Genomic DNA, 22,035 nt, shown 5'->3' with positions numbered 1-22,035 from the left:
TCACGTGGATTCTCATTATGGTTTCAGTTTCCATTTCCCCAATGACTAATGACGTGAAGCATCTTTGCATGTCCTTATTGGCCATTTGTAAACCTTCTTTGGAGAACATGGGATTTTTATAAGAACCACATTAGCTCATGAGTGAAAGTTACCTTGAAAACTTAAGAGAACTAAAAGATATGAGGGATTGCTAACGTCACGTGGATTCTCATTATGGTTTCAGTTTCCATTTCCCCAATGACTAATGACGTGAAGCATCTTTGCATGTCCTTATTGGCCATTTGTAAACCTTCTTTGGAGAACATGGGATTTTTATAAGAACCACATTAGCTCATGAGTGAAAGTTACCTTGAAAACTTAAGAGAACTAAAAGATATGAGGGATTGCTAACGTCATTGAGGCATGTAAGCAAGTAGTAGTTCACCTTTATGTTGAAATTAGAAATTAGGGGTGCCTTCCGGCTCAGGTCGTGATCCTGAGTCCTGGGATAGAGTCCCGCCTTTGGCTCCCTGCTCAGTGGGGAGTCTGCTTCTCCCTCCACCCCTCACCCTGCTAGTGCGTGCTCTCTTAAATAAGTAAAATCTTTAAAAAAATTTTTTAATTAAAAAAAAGAGAAATTAGCTTCACTGTTTCATTACCACATCCCCTGACTGCTGCCACCTCTCCCTAGGGTCAGAGAAAAGGGGTTTAGTTTGAAAGATGTTTTTATCAGGTTAAAAAAGTGCTGATACCTAGCATGTTTTATATTTCCAAGTACACAGAGTTAATCCTTTACAGCATCCTGGCGTCAGTGAGCTAGCTTTGTGACTAAATGGAAACCAGGAAAGTGGTGACTGGTTGACTCAGACTTACAATGGCTAGTGATTAGCAGGTTTTCTTTTTTCTTTTTTTAAGGTTTTATTTACTTATTTTATAGGGATAGCGAGAATACAAGCGGGGGAGTGGCAGGCAGAGGGAGAACCAGGCTCCGGATCAGGGACCACCACTACGGGACTCGATCCCAGGACTGTAGAATCATGACCTGAGCTGAAGGCAGATGCTGAACCAGCTGAGCCACCCAGGCCTCTTCGGTAGTGTTCAGTAAACACTGAGGAGCCACTGTTTATCCATGTTGAGTCAAAGTCATGAAAAATAATTTCTCCACAATGACATTTTCCCTGGTTTTTTTTTGTTGTTGTTGTTGGTTTTTTTTTGTCTTTCTTTAAATAACCATTTCAAACTTTAATTCAATGGTTTTAGAAAGAAGGGATTAACATTACTTGAATCTATTTTCTGACTCTTAGGGCAAATCCAATCTGAAGGTTTCCTTAAGCCTTGCTACTCAAAGTAGGATTCCCCAGACCAGCAGCATTGGTATCACTGGGAAGCTTGTTAGAAGTGCAGTCTCAGGACACACCCCAAACCTACTAAATCAGAACCTGTATTTTAATAACATTCCCAGGTGATCCATTGCACATTGAGATGTGAGAGCATTGGTCTAGAGCTTTCAGTTACTTTTGCGTTAATGATCAGTTTCTTCCTCCTATCATGCTCCTCTCTCTTTTTTTTTAAGATTTATTTATTTATTTATTTATTTGAGAGAGTGTGGGGGAGGTGCAGAGAGAATCTGAGGCCGACTTCTGGCTGGGCACACAGCTCGTGGTGGGGCTCAATCCCATGACCCCAAGATCATACCCTGAGCTGAAAGTAAGAGTCAGAGGCTTAATTGACTGAGCCACCCAGGTGCCCCCCATCATCCTTTTTTTCTTTTTTTGTTAACCATACTTATTATGAACCTCCTCTGTAAATAGAAATCCGTGTGAGTCTCAAGAGGTGTCATTACAGTTGAGCTTTCTCCTGTATGGTAGTGAAAAAAAAAAGTATAACTGTTCAAAATTCTAATCTGTAAATAGAACTTTTTCTGTCAGTAATACTTCATTGGTGAGTAACTCCCCATCTTCAATGTAATACCATATTACCAGTACAGAAGACGGAAAATTCAGTTTTTAAAAACATGATTACATAGTTAAATCTTGCCCTCCTTGAAGGGTTAGACCCATTGATATTTGTTATTTACCTCGGCGTAGATCTTTTCTTGGAAGGCAAAATATTCCAGGACTGGGCCTTCTTGTTATTCTTTGACCTTCTATGAGAGTTTATCAGTTCTCCTTTACTTGGTTTTTATTTTTTTAAGATTTTATTGGTTCAGGGGCGCCTGGGTAGCTCAGTCAGTTGTATCTGCCTTTGAGCTCGGGTCATGATCCCCGGGTCCTGGGATGAGTCCCGCATCAGGCTCCTTGATCAGTGGGGAGTCTGCTTCTCTCTCTGCCCCTCCCCTCAACTTATTTTCTCTCTCTCTCTTTCTCAAAATCTTTAAAGATTTTATGTATTTGAGAGAGTGTATGCAAGTGGGGGAAGGGGCTGAAGGAGAGGAATCTCAAGCAGAGCCCATTGTGGGGCTCGATTTCATGACCCCGAGATCACGAGCTGAAACCGAGAGTCATGCCACACCAACTGCACGGCTCAGGCACCCCCCTTGCCATGGTTGTTAACCATAGGAAGTATGGGCTTACCTATCAAGACAGTAATGGATAGTGACTCAATGTCCGGGTAAATATACCCTAGCTTCATTCCTGTAACTGAGTCTTATCCATTTTCCACAGATTCCCCTTTTATTTTTCCTTTACTTATCACTTTTATTTTTCTGGAAACCAGTACCAAATGTTCAGATCTTTCCTGCTTGGAAGCACTTCTCTCCCTGTTCATCCCCGCCTGTGGAATGTAATTTGTCAGACCGCCTCCCCCTGCTACTGATTCACTTTTATTTCTTTTATTCCATAGCCAGAAGAAATTCAACAGCAGATTGTTCGAGAGACCTTCCATCTAGTTCTCAAGCGAGATGACAACATCTGTAACTTCTTGGAAGGTGGAAGGTAAATGATGCGCTTCAGCTTTCTGCCTGTGTATCCGCTGCTGGGTGCCCTTCATCCCTGTTGCCTCTTGAGGTAGTACTCAAGTGTCAGGTGGGTACCTGAGCTGCTGAGGAAGAGACCCAATTCTGTTTTGGAAGCTCTTGAATGGTTGTGCTTCAGATATTACTCATTTAGGTGTTTGGTTCCTGGGAGGATGGCAGGAGAAAAGGTGAGCTAAAGTGCTTTAGGCACCTCTGCCACACTCGGTTGCTGTTCCCCTGGTAGAAGTGGCCTGTTGTTTGGCCTGGCCTCCCCTTTCTGTTGCATACTGTTCTCATTCTTTGGCATAAGGTTTCTCTTGGATATGTTTAAGACACAGCCATGTAAGTGTTTCCCATCTTCTGCAGTTTGATCGGTGGCTCTGACTACAAGCTGATCTACCGGCACTATGCCACACTCTACTTCGTGTTCTGTGTGGATTCATCAGAGAGCGAACTTGGAATCTTGGACCTCATCCAGGTATGTGTAGTCCGCTAACGATGGCGGCCACCGGAGAGAGTTTGCACTGGATTTTTGAGTCACTGTCCTATAGATCTTTTTGTCAGTCTTCTTAATGATACTGGTGAGAGTTGCCAGATGTCCACCATATGGTGCTCTAAGAAAGCTCCTAGCAACCCGTAAAAACTCCTGGAGCTTTTGGACTCATTGGTTTCTACCCAGCCCTCTCTCTGCCCTTGGTTTTCACGTATGACTCTGATACCAGTTCTGATGTGTATGCTTCCCCCTCCACCACCACCTAGCGGTTAACTCAGTTCTCTGTGGGCAGTGACCAGGTGACCCACAAATTTAACTCAGTCCTGACACTATCTACCTGAAGATAAACACCAGTCACAAATCCGGGTTGGTGTCACCTGTGCTTCCAAGTGACCCGCTATGGGTCGGAGGTTCCCACGGCTTCCTCTTTGGGCTTAATTTGCTAGAGTGGTTCACAGAACTCTCTAGAAGAACATGGTACTTACTGGATTACCTGCTTACTCTAAAAGGATGGAAGAGATTTATAGGACAAAGAATAGGGAAAGGGCTTCCATGCCCTTTCTAGTCAGGCCACTCTCCAAAGTCCACCAACATGGAAGCTCTCCAAATACTGACTTGTTGGGTTTTCCTGGAGATCAGGGGTAAGACTGAAAGTTCCAGTCCTCCAGTCGCATGGTTGGTTCCCCTAGCAACCAGCCCTCATCTTTAGGTGCCTTCTAAAAGTCACCTTATTAACATAAACAGGTCACCTTTATCATTTAGGAAATTCCAAATTCCTTTATCACTTAGGAGCTCTATGCCAGAAACAGGGATGAATACCAAATATTTTCTTACTATAAATTATAGTATCATACCATGTTTTGAAATTTTTTTCAACTGTTAAACCAAGTGACACTTAAGAATTCATACTTTTTATTTTCACTTGTAATTCTAGCCTAAGACAGAGACTTAATGTTTTAGTTAGTCTGTGCAATCTTAACATAAGTAAACCTGATTTTTTTTTAGGATTTTTGTAAATTAGAATAGATTACAGATCGATCAGTTGATTTTTTTTTAAGATTTTATTTATTTATTTGACAGAGATCACAAGTAGGTAGAGGCAAGCAGAGAGGGAGGAGGAAGCAGGCTCCCTGCTGAGCAGAGAGCCCAATGCGGGGACCCTGAGATCATGACCTTAGCTGAAGGCAGAGGCTTTAACCCACTGAGCCACCCAGGTGCCCCTGATTGATTATTTTTAAAAAGATTTTTATTTATCCATTTGAGAGAGAGAGTGTGTGGAGAGAGAGAGCACCAGCCAGGGCCGGGGGTTTGAGGGAGGCAGAGGGAGAAGCAGGCTCCCCACTAAGTAGGGAACTTGACGCAGGGCCCCATTCTAGGACACTGAGTCCATGACCTGACCCAAAGGCAGACGCTTAACTGACTGAGCCACCCAGGTGTCCTGTGGGTTACAGATTCTTTTCATCTTCTTTTAGAAAACTGAGCTGTGTAAAACTTGGGGACCATTAATTTAGTATAATTCTGTTATTTTAGATTTTTTTTCTTAGAAATAATTGCTGAATCCAATATGGGGCTCAAACTCAACCTCGAGAGTGAGAGTTGCATGCTCTACCGACTGAGCCAGCCACTGGCCCTAATTCCATCACTTTATATGTGAAATTTTAGCTACGCTTCCTTTAAGTGACTTGAATAAAACACTGAAATAGAAGCTTGCATTAAAACCTAATTAACAATTACAGAAAACTCTCTGGCTACAAATGTAAATTTTACATTCAGAAAATGATTTAAGATGATTAATTTAAAAACTCCTACATTATATTCACATATTGTACATAACAGTATAAATTATCTAAGAAAAATTGTCTCTAAGATAAGATTTAAAAAGCTTTCTTAAAACACCGGAGTCAGATTGGACATTGAGAATCAATGCACATAACAGAAACAGCTTAAGATCTAGAATCAGAAAACGTACATTTGAGTCATGCATCTACCGTCTGAATTTAGAAGTAATAGATTATAGGATTCAATTGTGACATTGTATTTTATAGTCTGGTAAACTATAGAATGCTATAAAAATGGACATATAATAAGTGTTTTAGAAAAAAAGGAAATAGTGATAATGTAGTTTAAAAATTGAGATGCAGTTATTGGAGGAAATGCACTTCAAGTATCTATATTGGCAAAATAAAAAGAAATTAACCCTACAATGTAATGGACATTTATTAAATAGTAGGCATTGGATTTGGGAAGATGGATAAAATGTGGAAATAACAGGAACTAAGGGGTTTGATCCTTGAAAAGAGCGAAATCAATAAATAGTTGGCCTAATATATTGAGGGTATAAGTCAGAAAACAACCTGTTTTTAGAAGATGATATACATAGTTGTATTCCTAATGTATTTGAAATAGCGGACTTCAAAATGTAAATACCCAAGTTAGTTCAACAACAAGACACTTAATCCAGTATCAGGATGAAATTCGAAAGGATTTTAAAAAACCTGACTCCGTGATAGATTCAGTAGAATTTTTAAGTGTTGAAGTACAATAAAACCTCTTATTGCATAAGATATTTTTTTGTTTCTTTTTTTTTTTTAATGAACACAGATTTTGGAGCACCTGGGTGGCTCAGTTGTTAGGTGTCTGCCTTTGGCTCAGGTCATGATCCCAGGGTCCTGGGATTGGGCCTCACATCAGCTCCCTGTTCCACGGGAAGTCTGCTTCTCCCTCTCCCACTCCCCCTGCTTGTGTTCAATCTCTTGCTGTGTCTCTCTCTGTCAAATAAATAATATCTTAAAAAAAAATTTTTTTTAATCCTAGATTTTAAAACTTTTCTTTTCTTTTTTTTTTTTTAAGATTTTATTTATTTATTTGAGAGAGAGAAAGAGAGCACTGAGTTGGTGGGGGGAGGGTCAGAGGGAGAAGCTCTGCTGAGCAGGGAGCCCAGTGTGGGACTTGATCCCAGAACACCAGGATCATGACCTGAGCTGAAGGCAGTCGCTTAACCACCTGAGCCACCCAGAGCACCGCGTAAGGTATTTCTTAAACTAAGAATTTAAAAAATCACACTATTTAAGTGTATTTTACTGTGTAAATTGTTAGTAATCTAAAAGCCTCTCAAAAGAAATGTTACTCGAAATAGCATATTAGTCTTGGTACAGAATTATTAAAGAAGATCTTAGCCAATAATCACTTGTAGCAAGAAGTCAGAAGACCTGGCTCTTGTTTCTATCTGTCCTAATAATAAGCAGTGTGGTCTTAAATCATTTTATGCTTTTTTTGGCTTAAGGGTTCTTGTTTTATGTTTCGGCTCTTCTCTGTGTTTGTGTGTATCAGTTTACAAGTTTACAAGTTGATCGCTTCTCGGCCTTTTGGCTAAGATCAAGTGTACAAGTTTACAAGTTCTTTTCTAGCTCTGAAATTTCTCTTTCAGGAATACTTCATACTAGAAGAAATAGTCATTGTGTCCAAATTGTCTTTATTCTAAGGATGCAAGTTAGTTTAATAAGGGAAAGTTCTTCGACTCTATTACAGCAGTAAGAAAGATAGTGGAGACTGATAGAGTTGCATCAGAGAGAAATGATTATCCAAATTATATTCCCAAAATGCTCTTGAATTGGAATAGGAAGCATTTTTGTTTGATTTTTAGTGCACATTTATTTATTTATCGTAAATTATTGTTGAAGAGATAATACATACATGTGGTTCAAAATTCAAAAGGCAAACCAAGAGTATATAGTGAAAAGTATTTTTCTCCTTCTTTTCTCCAGTACGTAGTTTATTTTTCTCGGAGCAGCAAATTTTAGTTTTATTTTTTTACCCCCAAGATTTTATTTATTTATTTATTTTTATAGAAACCCTTTTATTTTTTTAAAAAAGATTTTATTTATTTATTTTGAGAGAGAGAGTATGTGAGCAAGGGGAGGGGCTGGGGGGTAGATAGAGAAAAATCCCAAGCAGACTCCTTGCTGAGCGCAGAACCCATTGCGGGGCTTAATCTCACAACCCTGAGATCAGGACCTGAGCTGAAACCAAGAGCTGGCTGCTTAATTGACTGAGCCATCCAGTTGCCACTTTATTTCTTTATTTATTTATTTTAGGTAAACTCTGCATCCTGAACCCATTGGGCTCAAACTTATCCTGGAACCAAGAGTCACACGCTCTACTGACAGCCAGCCAGGCACTCCAGCAAATTTTAGTTTTAAAACCAAGAGCCAGTGTTACCTCAGGAGAGAAATTTACAGGCATTCATGAAAACAAGGATCTCTCTTATTGTTTACTCTAATTTGAGTAAACATTTGTAATGAATGATAAAAAAAGAAAGGAACAAGTTACATGGTAAAGGAAGAGAGAACTAAGTTTCACTATAGGATGGCCTGATTATATATCTAGAAAACCTGGGAAAAACAGCAAGCCTTATAATAAGAAGTAATGAATGATATGAGCAAAATGGCAAAATATGAGATGAATCCATCAAAATTGAGTTTTTCATTTCTATGAAAATACTTAGAAAAACCGTAATTTAAAAAAACCCTCACAGTAGTGACAAAGGATATTGAGTGTTTGGCAATTAACTTAGTATGGAATACTTGACAATTCCAATAGAATTATGAAATCTTAAAGGAAAAAACAAAGGAATAGTTCAAATAAATGGAGCTACAAGTGCTTTCCTTGTTGGGAAAAGTCAACCAAAGATTATAGAGTAATTAACAAATTAAGTGGGAAACCAATTATAATTCCATCAGGAAATGTTACAGAACTTGTTGAAGGGAAAATTTATCAGGAAAAATGAATGACCAAGAAATGCAAAAGTATGTTTTGAGGAAAAAAGCTCAGTTAATGGGGGATTGGCTTTCCTAGGCTTGCAGAGGAAATTATTACCTACCTAGGAAATCCAAAGCAATCACTGTGAAACAGTTAGAGCTAATAATAGAGTTCAGTACTGGGACACGTCTAATAAGCTTAAAAGTCAATAGCTTTCCCTTAGCAATAAGTTAGGAAATACAATATTTAAAGGGACCCACTCATAAAAGCAAAATGGCCCATAAGATATCAAGGAATAAATGTAAAAAGTATGCAAGATATATATGAAGAAAACTTCCAAACTCTACTGAAAATATGAAAAAAGCAAAATAAATGGATAAAACATACACTTTGCCTGTTGAGAAAGCTCATTACAATGTCTGTACTTTCAGATTCTAAATTTACTGAAAACCCAATCAGAATCCCTATAAGATTGTTTTTAAAATTATATTCAGGGGCGCCTGGGTGGCTCAGTTGTTTAAGGGTCCGCCTTCAGCTCAGATCATGATTTCAGGGTCCTGGAATCCAGCCCCACATTGGGCTCCCTGCTCTGCAGGAACCCTGCTTCTCTCTCTGCTTTACCCCTCCTCCCCGCTTGTGCTTTCTCTCTCTGCATTCTCTCAAATAAATAAAAATCTTTAAAATAATAATAATTTTTTAAAAATCGTATTTATTGTGAAACATGTATATACCCCCCAAAATCTGCTAAACATGTCAGTATAGTTTCAAGAATGCTAGTAAAATGAAGCTATCACTCAGATTAAGGAACAGTACATTACTAGTTCCATAAAGCTTGTATATACTATTCCTTACTTCCATCCACTCATTCATTGCATCCCTCTTCAGACTTTTGTGTTGGTCGTTCCTTTGCTTCTCTTTATTGTTACCATGTGATGTATATTCCCTAACTGGTATTTATCTTAGTTTGGAATATCTGAGTGGCAAGCACAAAAATTAGCTGTGTAAGGAAAGGGTAACTTGCCACTTTTATAGAATTTATGTATTTATTTGACAGAGAGAGATCACAAGTAGGCAGAGAGGCAGGCAGAGAGAGAGGAGGAAGCAGGCTCCCTGCCAAGCAGAGAGCCTGATGCAGGACTCGATCCCAGGACCCTGAGATCATGACCTGAGCCGAAGGAGAGGCTTAGCCCAGTGAGCCACCAAGGCACCCCGTAACTTGCCACTTTTAGATGAAGGCTCCCAAACAGAAGATGAGCTGAGCACAGTGCGTCGGTCATGGTCTGGCTACAGCATCCCTGAGGGTATATACCTGAGCTCCTTCTGGGGCTATCCGAGGGCAAGGTCGTGTGAGTGCGCTGGAGAAACAGCTCCCCATAGGTGGGACATCGGGTTCTGGCTGTCTGGCAGAAACATGGTCAGGACAAATGGGCTCCTCCCCACTTTCTTTCTCAGCTTGTCCTGACCGTACCCCTGGTTTTCAAGAGTAAGCACACATTTCAGTGGGAGTATCCTTGGCTAATCCAGGCAACAGAGCAGTAGAAGAGATAATAGATTGTTTCCATCTTTAGCAGTAGAAGAGATAAGATTGTTTCCATTTTCCTTTTTTTTTTTTTTTAAAGATTTTATTTATTTATTTGACAGAGAGACCACAAGTAGGCAGAGAGGCAGGCAAAGAGAGAGAGGGAAGCAGGCTCCCTGCTGAGCAGAGAGCCCGATGCGGGGCTTGATCCCAGGACCCTGAGATCACGACCTGAGCCAAAGGCAGAGGCTTAACCCACTGAGCCAGCCAGGGGCCCCTAGAATGCTTTTGCTCAAGTTCTTTTCCTCATTAGTTCTTAAGATGACTCTCTTTATCATTCATGACTCGGCTCAAATGTGGATCTTCTGAGACTTTAATGAAGGCCTGTCTGAAGTGACCCCTGTCCCATCATCCTGCTCATTTCCTTCAGGGCACTTAGGACAATAGAAAAGATCTTTTTTATATGCCTTGTTCTTCCCACACCCGGAACATAAGCCTGGCGAGAGCACGACTTGTTGACTGAGGCAGCCCAGGGTAGAATGGTATGTGTCTAGCATGTGGTAGCCACTCACTAAGGTCAGTTGAATAACCATAATTTAGTTTTTGTTTTTACTCGTCATTCTGTCCCACTGAGTTGTGTTTCTCTTTCTGCATGTGTTGCACACTGTCTTACTTATTATTGTTAATGTAGGTTCAGATACTCGGTAAGACCAGTTACTCCCCGTGGGCGCGGTTCTTTTTAAATATATTCTCTGATATTTATAACCGTCTGTTCAGCTGTTACATTCTTGAATAATTTGTAATGGTCCCAAAAGTCTCTGTTGGATTTATGCTTAGAAATGAATTAAAAACCACATTTTCTTCCATTTATTAATTTCTTCTTTCAGATCTTACGTTCGAGTTTCGTCGTTGCTTTTTTTTTTTCCAAAGAAGGTCTTAATATACATACAAATTTTAGAATTGTTTGTGTTCTAGTTCTGTGAAAATGCTGTTGGTGTTTTGATGAGGATTGCATTAAATGTGTGGATTTCTTTGGGTGGTATGGCCATTTTAACAGTATTTGTTCTCCTGAGAAAACCATTTTTATCACCATGACCACCCAGTTCATCTCCACTGGATTAGGCAGAAAATGGCCAGATAGTCTACAGAACATCTGTATAACATTTCTTTCATGTTTCAAGAGATGAAAATAACTGCAAGAAGTTAAGTATAAAAGTACCCAGGATGACATAAATAATCCATGTATGAAATTTTATCCCACCTGCAGCTTTTATATATTTAAAAATTAGAATTCATGAAATAAAAAATTTTTCTTGGAAAGTTTAATGGAAGGAGGTTTGGCCTGATTACAACAGTAACACCAGTGTCACTGATTTGATTTTTATAAAAAATGATTTTCTCCCAGCCTTATTGAGATATAATTGATGAATATAGTGTTGTGCAGGCTTAAAGTGTACAGTCTGTTGTTTTGATACACTTATATATTGCAAAATGATTACCACTGAGCATTGGCTAACACCTCTTATTGCATCACGTAGTTACTACTTTTTTTGTAATAAGGATCTTATTTTTCAATAAATTAAAGTCAGCGTGATACCCACGCAAGCTGGAATGCTAGCCCTCTGGTGAACAAGCACCTGACCTCAGAACAAGAACTTTTTAAAGTCCTGAATCTTAGAAGTGTGATCTTTTTCAAAGTGAATCCATTACGATCTTGGCATTTCATACTAGATTTCCAAATACAGTTGACCCTTGAACTGCGCTAGGTCCACGTATACATGGATATTTTTCAATAAATACAGTGCAGTACTATATATTTTCCTTATGATCTCCTTAATAACATTTTTTCTTTAGCTTACTTTATTGTAATAGTACAGTGTATAATACATATAACATGCAAAATGTGTGTTGATTGTGTTATTGGTAAGGCTTCCAGCTACCAGCTGTAGGCTACTAGTAGTTAAGTTTTGGGGGAGTCAAGTTATAGATGGATTTTGGATTATGTGGGAAGTGGAGTAGGGTCAGCACTCCTAATCCCCATGTTCTAGAGTCAACCTTACTTCTTCCTGTTGCTTAGTCTTGGGACTTCCTTCATCAGCTGAGCTCTCTCCATCTTCATCTTCACTTACAATATCATTTACTTTTCTAAATTGGATGTTTTGGTTCTTATTTTCAAAATTCAGTTTAACTTCATATTTAAGCAGGCATGGAATCATCCCCTTCTTTCTTGCCTTGCTAAAGTGCCTTCTTTTTTTCCCTTGTTCAGCAGGTTTCACTGGATTCACAACTGCAGGGTTGTAATAGCGAGATAAGACCATTCTCATCTCTGAAAAATATTAATTTGGGCTAACATCTGAGCCATAGCTGTCTTAGGTGTCAGAGTAGTCCCCCTTAATGCACGGCTTCACTTTCCGTGCTTCAGTTACCAGCTCAGCCACGACTCAGAGGCATGTCCTCCTTCTGACTTATCAGAGGGCCAGTAGTAGCCTGATGCTACATCGCAGTGCGTTCGTCACTGACCTCACTTCATCTCACCATCAGGCATGTTATCATCTTGTCATCACAAGAAGGGTGGTACAGAACAGTAAGATATTGAGAGAGAGAGACCACATTATGTAGCTTTTAATTACAATATATTGTTATAATTGTTGTAGTTTTATTATTGTTAATCTCTTAGTAGGCCTCATAAACTAAACCATCATAGGTGTGTGCATATAGGACATAGTCTCTACAGGGTTAGATACTACCCATGGTTTTAGCACCCACAGTGGTCTAGGGGTGCACTGCCATGGACAAGGGGAGCTCACTGCACTGCCTACAGAGCCACAGCATTGAGAACAGAGCCTCCCATACCTGTCGCTAATTCTTGTTTTTGTTTTCAGCAGTTTCCTCTTCTTGCTCTTTTAATTTCCAGCCTCTGCCCTTTCCAGCTTCCTAGCTAAAGCTTTTTGTGCACTCGTTGCTATTTCTGCCTCTGAAGAGAGGTAGACTAGGAGTCTGAGTTAAACTTCTGTTAACTCTTCTTGGTTTTTCCATTGTCTTCTCTGTATCTTAACATCTCCTCTAGCGTTGCTCCTGCTTCTACTCCTATACCTGTTGGTGAGCAGGAACTAGATCTGATCCACAGTGTTTCCCCTGCTTCTGGATCATGGTTTCTTCCTCTCTCTGCTTCTGGATTATGACTTCTTCTGTATCTGTTCCTGGATTGAGACATTTCCACTCCTCGCTTCTACTGTAATGATGCCTTTAATGAGACTTCGGTCTTGAATGACTTCTGCCTCTCAGTGACTTAATTTCTTTGTGTTTGTGTCTGTCCTCACCATTTTCAGATATGTTTAATCTCTCCTTTACTTTATAAGAAGAATGTTCTTTGTCAATATGTTCCTCAAATTTGTATTTCTTAGAGGATTTATTTTTAGATACATATCTTATTATTTTGCTCTCTGCGTCTGTAGCTTCTTTATTTTTTTCATACATTAGTATACTCTGCTTCTTCTCTGGCTCCTGCATTTTCTTCCTACATTATGTGACTTTCATGTTCTTTTGATCTTGATCATGATCTCAAATGATGATATCTTGGGGCTCTAGGAGAAACAGATACATCTGACTGCTCTTTTTTTATCTTTATCTGGGGATATCTTTTCTGGAGCTATTCCATCTCATTCTGTTTTACTGGTCTATTTGAGAATCCAGTTGTTATGGACTAAATTGGGTCCCCTCAAATTTATATGTTGAGGCCTTAACCCCCACTTTGACTATATTTAGAGATGGGTGCTTTTAAGGACGTTATTATGGTTAAATGAGTTTATAAGTGTGGGGCTCTGATCCCAAACAACTTGTGTTCTTATAAGACAGGAAGAGATACTATAGATTTCTCTCTTTCCACGTACACAAACCAAAGAAATTCCCATCACCATCAAAGACACAGCAAGAAGGTGGCTGACTGTGAGCTAGGAGGAGAGCCCTCATCAGAACCAGTCCTGCCAGACCTCGATCTGGGATTACTGGCTTCTAACACTAAGAAAATAAATTTTTGTTGTTTAAGTCACACAACCTGTGCTATTTTGTTATGGCAGCCCAAGACAGCTAATACTCCAATCTTAATTTCATTAACCCTCTTTAGTAAAAACAACCCCTTGGCACAGTGATGCTGAGAAACAACGGTCTCCCTTTCCTCACATATGCTCTGGGCATCTTACTCCAGAGTCCTGGCTGCTAGAGCAGCGCTTTTAACAATACCAGCCACCCAGAAGCTTCCCACAGACTGAATCCATTCCCATGAGAGACCTGAGTGGTGCAAAGGGGATTTGCCATTGCTTTTTTAGTTTGTTTTTTACACTTAGCTCAGTAATACCTGTAAGGTATTTTATGTCTGTATTGGGATAGGTAACTACCTTTAATTTTTACCCTGAAGGAAAGCTGTTTGTCCCAACACTGTCAACCAGTGCATCTTTCCCCCACCAACTCAAAATATCACCTTTGTCAAAAATTGTATTTTCTTGGGGTGCCAGGGTGACTCAGTCAATTAAGCGTCTGCCTTGGGCTTAGGTCATGATCTCAGGGTCTCTGGTTGGCAGGGAGTCCTCTTCTCCCTCCCTCTCTCCCTCTGTAATCCCCCCCGCAAATAACTAAACAAAAAAACCTTAAAAAAATTTTGTATTTTCTTGGCATGAGAGGCCCCATGTACAATGAAGTGCCCCCACCTTGTAGGACAGGGAAGAGGAGGGGGTTGCACAGTAGAGGGAGAGAAAGAGGATTTGGGAATGCCAACCGCTGGAGGCTACACGAATATGGCACTGGGTGTGGGAGCTCTAGGCATGGAGGCAGCCTGGCAACAGTAGGCTACAGTGACTTTTCCACAGACTGCTATGGCTTTCATGGTTTTGGTCTTCTAGAGTGCATCTAAAAATATTACACACAAAATCAGCTTCTTAATTTTCTCAAGTTTCAAAACCCAGAGTGCCTATGATGTGTCCCATCCTTCATTGGATTTCTCAGCAGTGGCTTTTCAGCATAGCTTGTCTGAAATTCTTAAGACTGCAGAATTCAAGACGATGGTAGATTTTATCATGATTGGCTTTTGAATTTAGTTTATTGAGGTTCACAATAAGTGGAAAATAATTTCAGATAATTCATTTTGTTCAGAACTGCATAGAATTCTAGAGCCAGCATTGTTTAGCATTAAAGCAAAAGCCCACCTTTACTTGTTTATGGAAGGTATTGCTTTAAGAGATAGATACGATGCATTTAATCTACATTTGTATTAATTTATGGCAGGTTTTGTATGAATTTTAACCTTTTAACAAATTTCCAAAACTGGATTATGCCTTTGATAATAATTAAAATGATTTATCACATCTGAGAGGGGGAGAGGAATATATTTTCTTATACACGTATATGTTTCAGCATTTTATTTATTTATCTATTATTTATTTATTAAAGATCTTATTTATTAGAAAGAGAGAGCACAAGCAGGGGGAGAGGCAGAGACGGGGGAGAAGCAGACTCCCTGCTGAGCAGGGAGCCCAACGCAGGGTTCAGTCCCAGGACCCTGGAACCATAACCCAAACTGAAGATAGACACTTAACCAACTGAGGCACCCAGGCACCCTGTTTCAGTATTTTATATCCTGTCCCATTGATCATATTTTATTTCTATCTTAGTATTTTACTATTTTATTTATTTATTTTTTATTTTGCTTATTTATTTGACAGAGATCACAAGTAGGCAGAGAGGCAGGCAGAGAGAGAGAGGGGGAAGCAGGCTCCATGCTGAGCAGAGAACCCGATGTGGGGCTCGATCCCAGGACCCTGAGATCATGACCTGAGCCAAAGGCAGAGGCTTAACCCACTGAGCCACCCAGGCGCCCCTATTTTACTATTTTAATGACCAAGGCTTTGCAATGAATTTTGATGTCTAATCATTCCTTACTATCATTGTTTTTCTAAACATTCTTGGCAGAGTATTTTCACGGTTTATTTTCTATTAAGAATTTTGACTTTGTCAGTTTCTTTTTTCTTTTTTTTTAAGTCCTATTGGGAACTTCCACACTTCTAAGTTCATTTCTTTTCCTCTAAAACTAGAGGACACACACAGACACAGACACACAAGGACAGAACAGTAGAGTAAACAATAGCAAGGAACTTTTGAAAGGAGGATATGGTAATTGACTTGGCAAGTCCAGGGAAGCCACATCCTGGGCCAGCAGTAGAGAGGGCTGACAGCCAAGCTGCTACACTGTGAAGAAGCCTCACGAGGCACAGAGCTGGCAGCACAGCCACTGGGTGTGGCGCGGAGTGGGCAGGGAAAGCTGCCTGGGCACCCGTTAGATCCTTAAGTCCTTGCCTCAGTTCAGGGTCTCTGGTTTGGGGGACACCAAACATGGTTGATGGTACACAGCCGGAGGATCAGATGAATGTGTGCCTTGTGAATGTTGTATACTGACTTCCTAGCCTTTTGCCGCCACTCAGCTCCCAAATTTCAGATAGCTAGTCTTTCTGTCTTCAGGCTGCAGGTTGTAAAATCTCTGTGAGAAATCGGAGCAGACTAAGGGGAAGGAATAAAAAGGCCTAAAGGGATGAAGGGGAGGGGCCCCAGCAGACAGCTAGGGTTGCAGAGCTTCCAGTGAGCCTTTGATTCTTACGAATAAAAAAAAACAAACAGGGGCACCTGGGTGGCTCAGTGGGTTAAGGCCTCTGCCTTCGGCTCAGGACATGGTCCCAGGGTACTGGGATCGAGCCCCGTATCGGGCTCTCTGCTCCACAGGGAGCCTGCTTCCTCCCCTCTCTCTCTCTCTCTGCTTGCCTCTCTGCATACTTGTGATCTCTCTCTCTGTCAAATGAATAAAATTTAAAAAAACAAAAAACGAAAAACAAAAAACAAAAACAAACACGGATGATCAGTAATCTGAGGAAAGCCTGTAACATGGAATGTGGAGACTAAAGTGAACAAACCGTAAAAAGCAATGTAGAGGAAGTAGAGACCATAAAAGGAAGGAGAACAATAAAACAAACAAACCCCTGTCTTTAAGCTGCTGGGAAGTAAAACAAACAAAAAAAAAAACTAAATAAAAAAGAAAGATGGAACAAAATATTCTCTTAGAAATTAAAGACCAGAGAGAAAACTGGAAGGGAAAGGATCAGAAAATGAGGAGGTCTCATACCTCAGCAGAAGCAGCTCCAAAAAGAAAGATTAGAAACAGGAAAAGGGGGAAATTCTCAACTAAAGTATTTGATAAAATTTTCCCAAACTGAGAGACTTGGGTTGCTAGATGGTAAGGGCTCACTGAGTACCCAGCACAGGGATTGAAAATAAACTCCTATGCAAGTATGTTACCTCCATGGAAAAATGTGCAGCCACTGATAAAAATGTAAAGAGTTAAGGATAGTGCTGTTATGAAATTACGATATGTGTCTTTTGGCATATGTTTATATATATGCATTTCTGTTGGGTATGTACGTAGGTGTAGAATTGCTGATAGAATAAAATAAGAATAAATAATAAGTAAATAAATAATATAAATAATGTCAAAGAGTTTTCTAAATTTGCTAGAAATATGATTTCCATTTCTTTTTTTTAAATTTTTTTAAAAGATTTTACTTATTTATTTGACAGAGAGACAGCAAGAGAGGGAACACAAGCAGAGAAAGCAGGAGAGGGAAAAGCAGGCTTCCCATTGAGCAGGGAGCCCGACTCAGGGTTTGATCCCAGGACCTTGGGATCATGACCTGAGCTGAAGGCAGACGCTTAACTGACTGAGCCACCAAGGCAGCCCCATTTCTCTTAGTTTAGAGCCAGTCGAAAGCTAACAACAACTCAGATGTCCTGTCTGTAGGAGAATGCATAAATATTTCTGTGAAATACTATGCAGCAGTGAATATGAACAACCTTTTATGACATGGAGTAACACAGAGGAATTCACCAGCACTGTTGAAAGAAAGAAGTCAGACGAGAGTCCATGTTGTATGTTGCCACCTTTGTAAATTCACAGAAAGGCAGAACAAAACTGTGATGATAGGAGGGGGCTACCTTTGGAGGGGGATTTTGTCTGAAGGGGCATGAAGAGAGCATCTAGGAGCTGGGAGTATTCCATTGCAATATCTGGATGGTGGTTGGTTACGTGATAGGTTCATTCTGAAAATTCATTAAGCTGGACTCTTACACTTTTCTGTTTAAATGTTATATAAGTTAAAAACAAAGTTGTGAGTATGTTAAGTGATTCATGGAAAGGTGTTTTGAAGTTAATGTTAATTGGAATTAACAGAACAAAACTACGATAACACTGTAATAGTAAAAACTCTTTGTTTTAGTAAAAACTCCTTCCGCAGAGGCCTGCAGAAAGGACTGCAAGTAGGTGGTATTTCAGTTTGTTATTTTTCTGTGTAAATTAGCACCTTATAGAGGGGGGAAGAAAACCCCATGTGTCTGCCGCTGGTTGTATTGCTATACTAAAAACAAGATTGTCTTGTCCTTGACTGTGCCCCCTGAATTGGGGTAGGTGGGGTGATTGCCTAAAGCTGGTAGTTTTTTGGTTTGTTTTGAGATTTATCATAAGGTAAGTAGTATCGTGACTGCCCCCCTTTGCTTTCAAATGTGACATTTATGAAGATGTGAATATGTTCCTGTTTCTTGATCTGTTTTTCCTTGTTTCCTAGGTTTTTGTGGAGACCCTGGATAAGTGTTTTGAAAATGTTTGTGAATTGGATTTGATCTTCCATATGGATAAGGTACCTTCTCTCCCTAACCAGGGTTACCAGAAAACTAAAAGCCTAGGTTATTTCTATCTGCCTCTACTCCTGTATGTTCTTTTTGTGGCTTCTTATTCTGGGAGTAGTCCCAGATGTTGTGTTTCATTTAATAACTTAAGTTTAATAGTTTTGGGAGCGTGTTGCTAAGATCTGTTACCAGTTTTAGCACACACATGAGATTACTGGGCCTATGTCATCGTTCATGTTTTTATAGACAGACTTCTTTTCTTGGTAGAGGGCAGTGACATCGCTATGATGACTGACCGCCACACCAGTGGCGTGAGAAGTTGTTTTATGTTGATTGTAAAATGAGTTCCCTTGGCATAATCCAATGACAGTGAAACTTTGGAAGAATCATGATGTAGGGTCTTTGACCTAGCTAGTAAAGGTTATAATTTTCCCAAAGAGGAACAGAATGGCTCAGACATTTATAACATCACTCAGGATCAGGTGGTATTCTGTAGGGAAGCAGACCGTTGGGCAGAATTGAAATACAAAGTACATGTTCTCAGATTTGTGCTGCTGGCATCACTCTGACATGGCCTATGTCCCCATGTGCCAAGTTAAAGGTGGGAGATAGCCAGCAAGGGGATAGGACCTGCCACATGTATTTTATCCGGCCGGGCTCATGCCGTGTCCAGTGTCGTTGACCTTGGGTATGTCTGCTCCTCATTTCCTTCAGCTGGTTGTCACCGTGCCCCATGGCCCTTGGAGAAAGGGAATGATTTTTTAGGAGACTACAACTCATTGCTAAGCCATGATCCTTTTTACTCTGTTTTCATCCCAACGAGGTAGTTGTTTTTAGATCCGTCATCACTAGCATTGCCGTCTGGAGGACTTTCTTGTCATTTTTCAGGAGGATCTTCAGTCTCCGTTAACTCTCCTGAGATGTGGATGACACTCTCCGGGCGAATGCAGTGAGTGCATTCTCAAGGTTGGATGTTGGAGTGAGTGACGTTTTCTCTCAAACAGCTAGCTTAGTGCTGAGACTCCCTGAGCAGCCTGGTACAAGAGAATCACAGAAGCCCATTCTTGCCAGAGATACTTTCCTTGGGGCTCCCCGATAGGCTCAAGGCATCCAGAGCTCACTGGTGCTTTTGAGGAGGTCGCTCTCCCTTTCCATGTGAAAGAATCTTAGAAACTTCAGAGCGCTCTTCGCCTCCTCTTTGCAAGCATTTAGAGTTGCTTTGAGCTTGTCGATTGTTCAAGATGCTGTCTTGTAATTTCCTTTAAGGAGAGCCATAGGTCAAACCCAGCGTCCCTCTCTGCTGGTGGGCATGGCTTTAAAAGGAAATAAAAAGCCAACAAAATGTTGTTCTTTCTCCTGTGTCTTATCTTTAAGTAAGTTCCATAAAATAGTCTGCTGCTGCTGCACATTCCTTTCAGTTTATAACCTGTCTATTTTTAGTTGCTCATGTGACGTCAGGAAATTACCCTCCAGATTCCCTGAGATCTTTGGAGAGTGATGGCGCAAGGAGCCAGGGCCTCACCCGGCTCACCTTTACAGTGCAGAAGGGCTCTTTCAGCAGGTGACTTTTTTTAGTTCACCTCAGGCTTGTCCTTGCCCTCACATAGAACTCACATAGGTTGCTAATTCAGGCTTATCTTCTAGGGCTAGGTAGGCAAAGGACCTGTCAGAAGACAATAGGAATGTCACCTTGAACTCCATCCTTCTGGACTGAAGAAACTCCTCTATCCTAAGTCTCCTCACCTCCTCGCCCTCCCTTTCTTCCTGGCTTAAAGGAAAGTGTGTTTCATCCCATGTGTAGAGCCAGATCCCCTTCCTGTCTCTCCCCACCATACACCACAGTGACTTGGAGCTGTCTGTATCTGTTCCTTCTCCTGGGGCCGCAGTCTCTCACAGAACCCACCTGTTCCCTTGCTTCTGCCGTCCTTTTAACTGGTGTCTCATCTCCAGTCTTGCATTTAAGGTGAACATTTTGAGTGCGTGAGTGATTCACATCCAGTCTTGCATTTCTGCTTCATCTGTTCCCTTTCTGGAGCCCTGTCTCCTGGTTTTCACTCTTACCCAAAAGGCACTATAATTTCCTAATCCTGTTTGCCAGTATCACCTTCTGGACGGTTTCTGCAGCATTCAGTGCTACTGATTCTTCATGAAGTACTGCCTTCGTAGTCCTTTTTCCACCGGCGCTTCTGTTACACAGAACCCTTTCGGCTCTTACTCTCTTTCCACCTCTGTCACTAACTTATGTCATCAGTCATCTCTTAACTCACTCTTCTCGCACTCCTGTTTCTAGCCTAGATCTCATCCTGTTGTCTTACTTAAATTATCCGTCTGGGTCATTCCCAAACTTGTCATTTCTAGTCCAGGATGGCCCGAGTCCCATGCCTGTATTTCCCGTTGCTGGAGGCATTTCTCCCTCCTTTCATTCCAGCATCTTACTTCTTCCCGCCGCTTCTTATCCAGAGCCAGGTTTGGCCTGTGTCTCCTGAAAACTGTTTCTTCCTCCAGCCTCCCTTTTCCACTGGTGCAGCCACCATACTCTGGCGAGTGCACTCAAAACCTCAAAACTTTGCCTCCCGCTTCTTTGCTAGGAATAGCCAGTCAGTTGCTAAAACCTGTCACTTCTCTCCGTAGACTCCTTATATCTATTCTTACATTCACCAGTTATTAACATTTGTACACTTGCTTTTGCTATATGCATATATGGTTTTCTTCTCAACCCATCCGAGTTCGTTGCAGACGTCATGACCTCTCATCCCTAAATACTTGAGCAGACATCTCCTAAGAGCAAGGACATTGTCTTATATGTTGTGCATAATTCTGTAATTAAGGCAATATATTAACCACAGCATAATTAACATATTTGAAGTCTAACACCAAAACAGACTATTATTCAAAATATAGTTCATATTTAAATTTCCTCCCTTGCCCCACTAATGTCATTTATATTTTTAACACTGATTCCAACTATGGGTCAAGCACTGTCTTTAGTTATGGTGCCTCTTGATTTCAGTTGTGTCTGTCAGGTTTTCTAACCGTACTTCTTCTTCCTTCTTGTTGATCCTGCATGTGGGAATTTTATATATATATATATATATATATATATATATATATATATATTCCCCCCCCCCCAAAGCCCCCATTAGACTAGCTGCTCCCTTGAGCACAGACCAGTTTTGGTCCTGTTATCAAGCCTTGACCCCCTGGCCAGGCATTCAAGGCCGTCTACAGTTGTCCCTATTCTATCTTGGCCTTGCTTACCATTTCTTCTTGCCAGATACCTCTGCTGCAGCCAGACTGGACCAGTCTTAGTCACGTTGTAATTCCTGCTCAGAGCCTCTGCCTGAATTGCCTGTCACATCTTTTTGTAACTGAATCCAACCTGTCATTCAGGCTCAGCTCAAATCCTACTGCCCTAAAGCTTCTCCTCATCACCCTGGGCTATGATGATCTCTATGGACCACGTAGAGTGCTATTTCTGGCCATATGTTACTTAGTTTATATAAGCTTGTGTGTTTTCTATACTTGATTAGATTATCCTTGTCTTTGTGTTTGCCCTGTCTCCCTCACCAATTCCAGCATGGTACCTGAGTGAGGCTAATCTTCACGGTGAGTGTTCCA

The 22,035-nt window shown here is 40.7% G+C and overlaps 1 protein-coding gene and 1 pseudogene across 4 annotated transcripts in view; one reads left to right on the top strand and one right to left on the bottom strand.

Moving 5' to 3' along the window:
- LOC111152579 (AP-3 complex subunit sigma-2) overlaps positions 1-22,035 on the top strand; it is a 47,612-nt gene that overhangs the window by 2,174 nt on the left and 23,403 nt on the right. For 2 of the 4 annotated variants that reach the window (XM_022511069.1, XM_022511067.1), the window contains exons 2-4: positions 2,821-2,912; positions 3,299-3,410; positions 18,357-18,428. In XM_022511069.1, the coding sequence (XP_022366777.1) occupies positions 2,821-2,912; positions 3,299-3,410; positions 18,357-18,428 (276 nt within the window). The remainder of the gene's footprint in view (positions 1-2,820; positions 2,913-3,298; positions 3,411-18,356; positions 18,429-22,035) is intronic. The other 2 variants (XM_022511068.1, XM_022511071.1) reach the window with 2 other exon arrangements.
- On the bottom strand, positions 12,606-13,896 carry LOC111152538 (annotated as a pseudogene).

This window comes from Enhydra lutris, unplaced genomic scaffold (assembly GCF_002288905.1).
Source record: "Enhydra lutris kenyoni isolate GAN:26980312 unplaced genomic scaffold, ASM228890v2 scaffoldscaffold29, whole genome shotgun sequence".
Lineage (NCBI taxonomy): Eukaryota > Metazoa > Chordata > Mammalia > Carnivora > Mustelidae > Enhydra > Enhydra lutris.
This window is presented reverse-complemented; position numbering and strand designations above follow the sequence as displayed.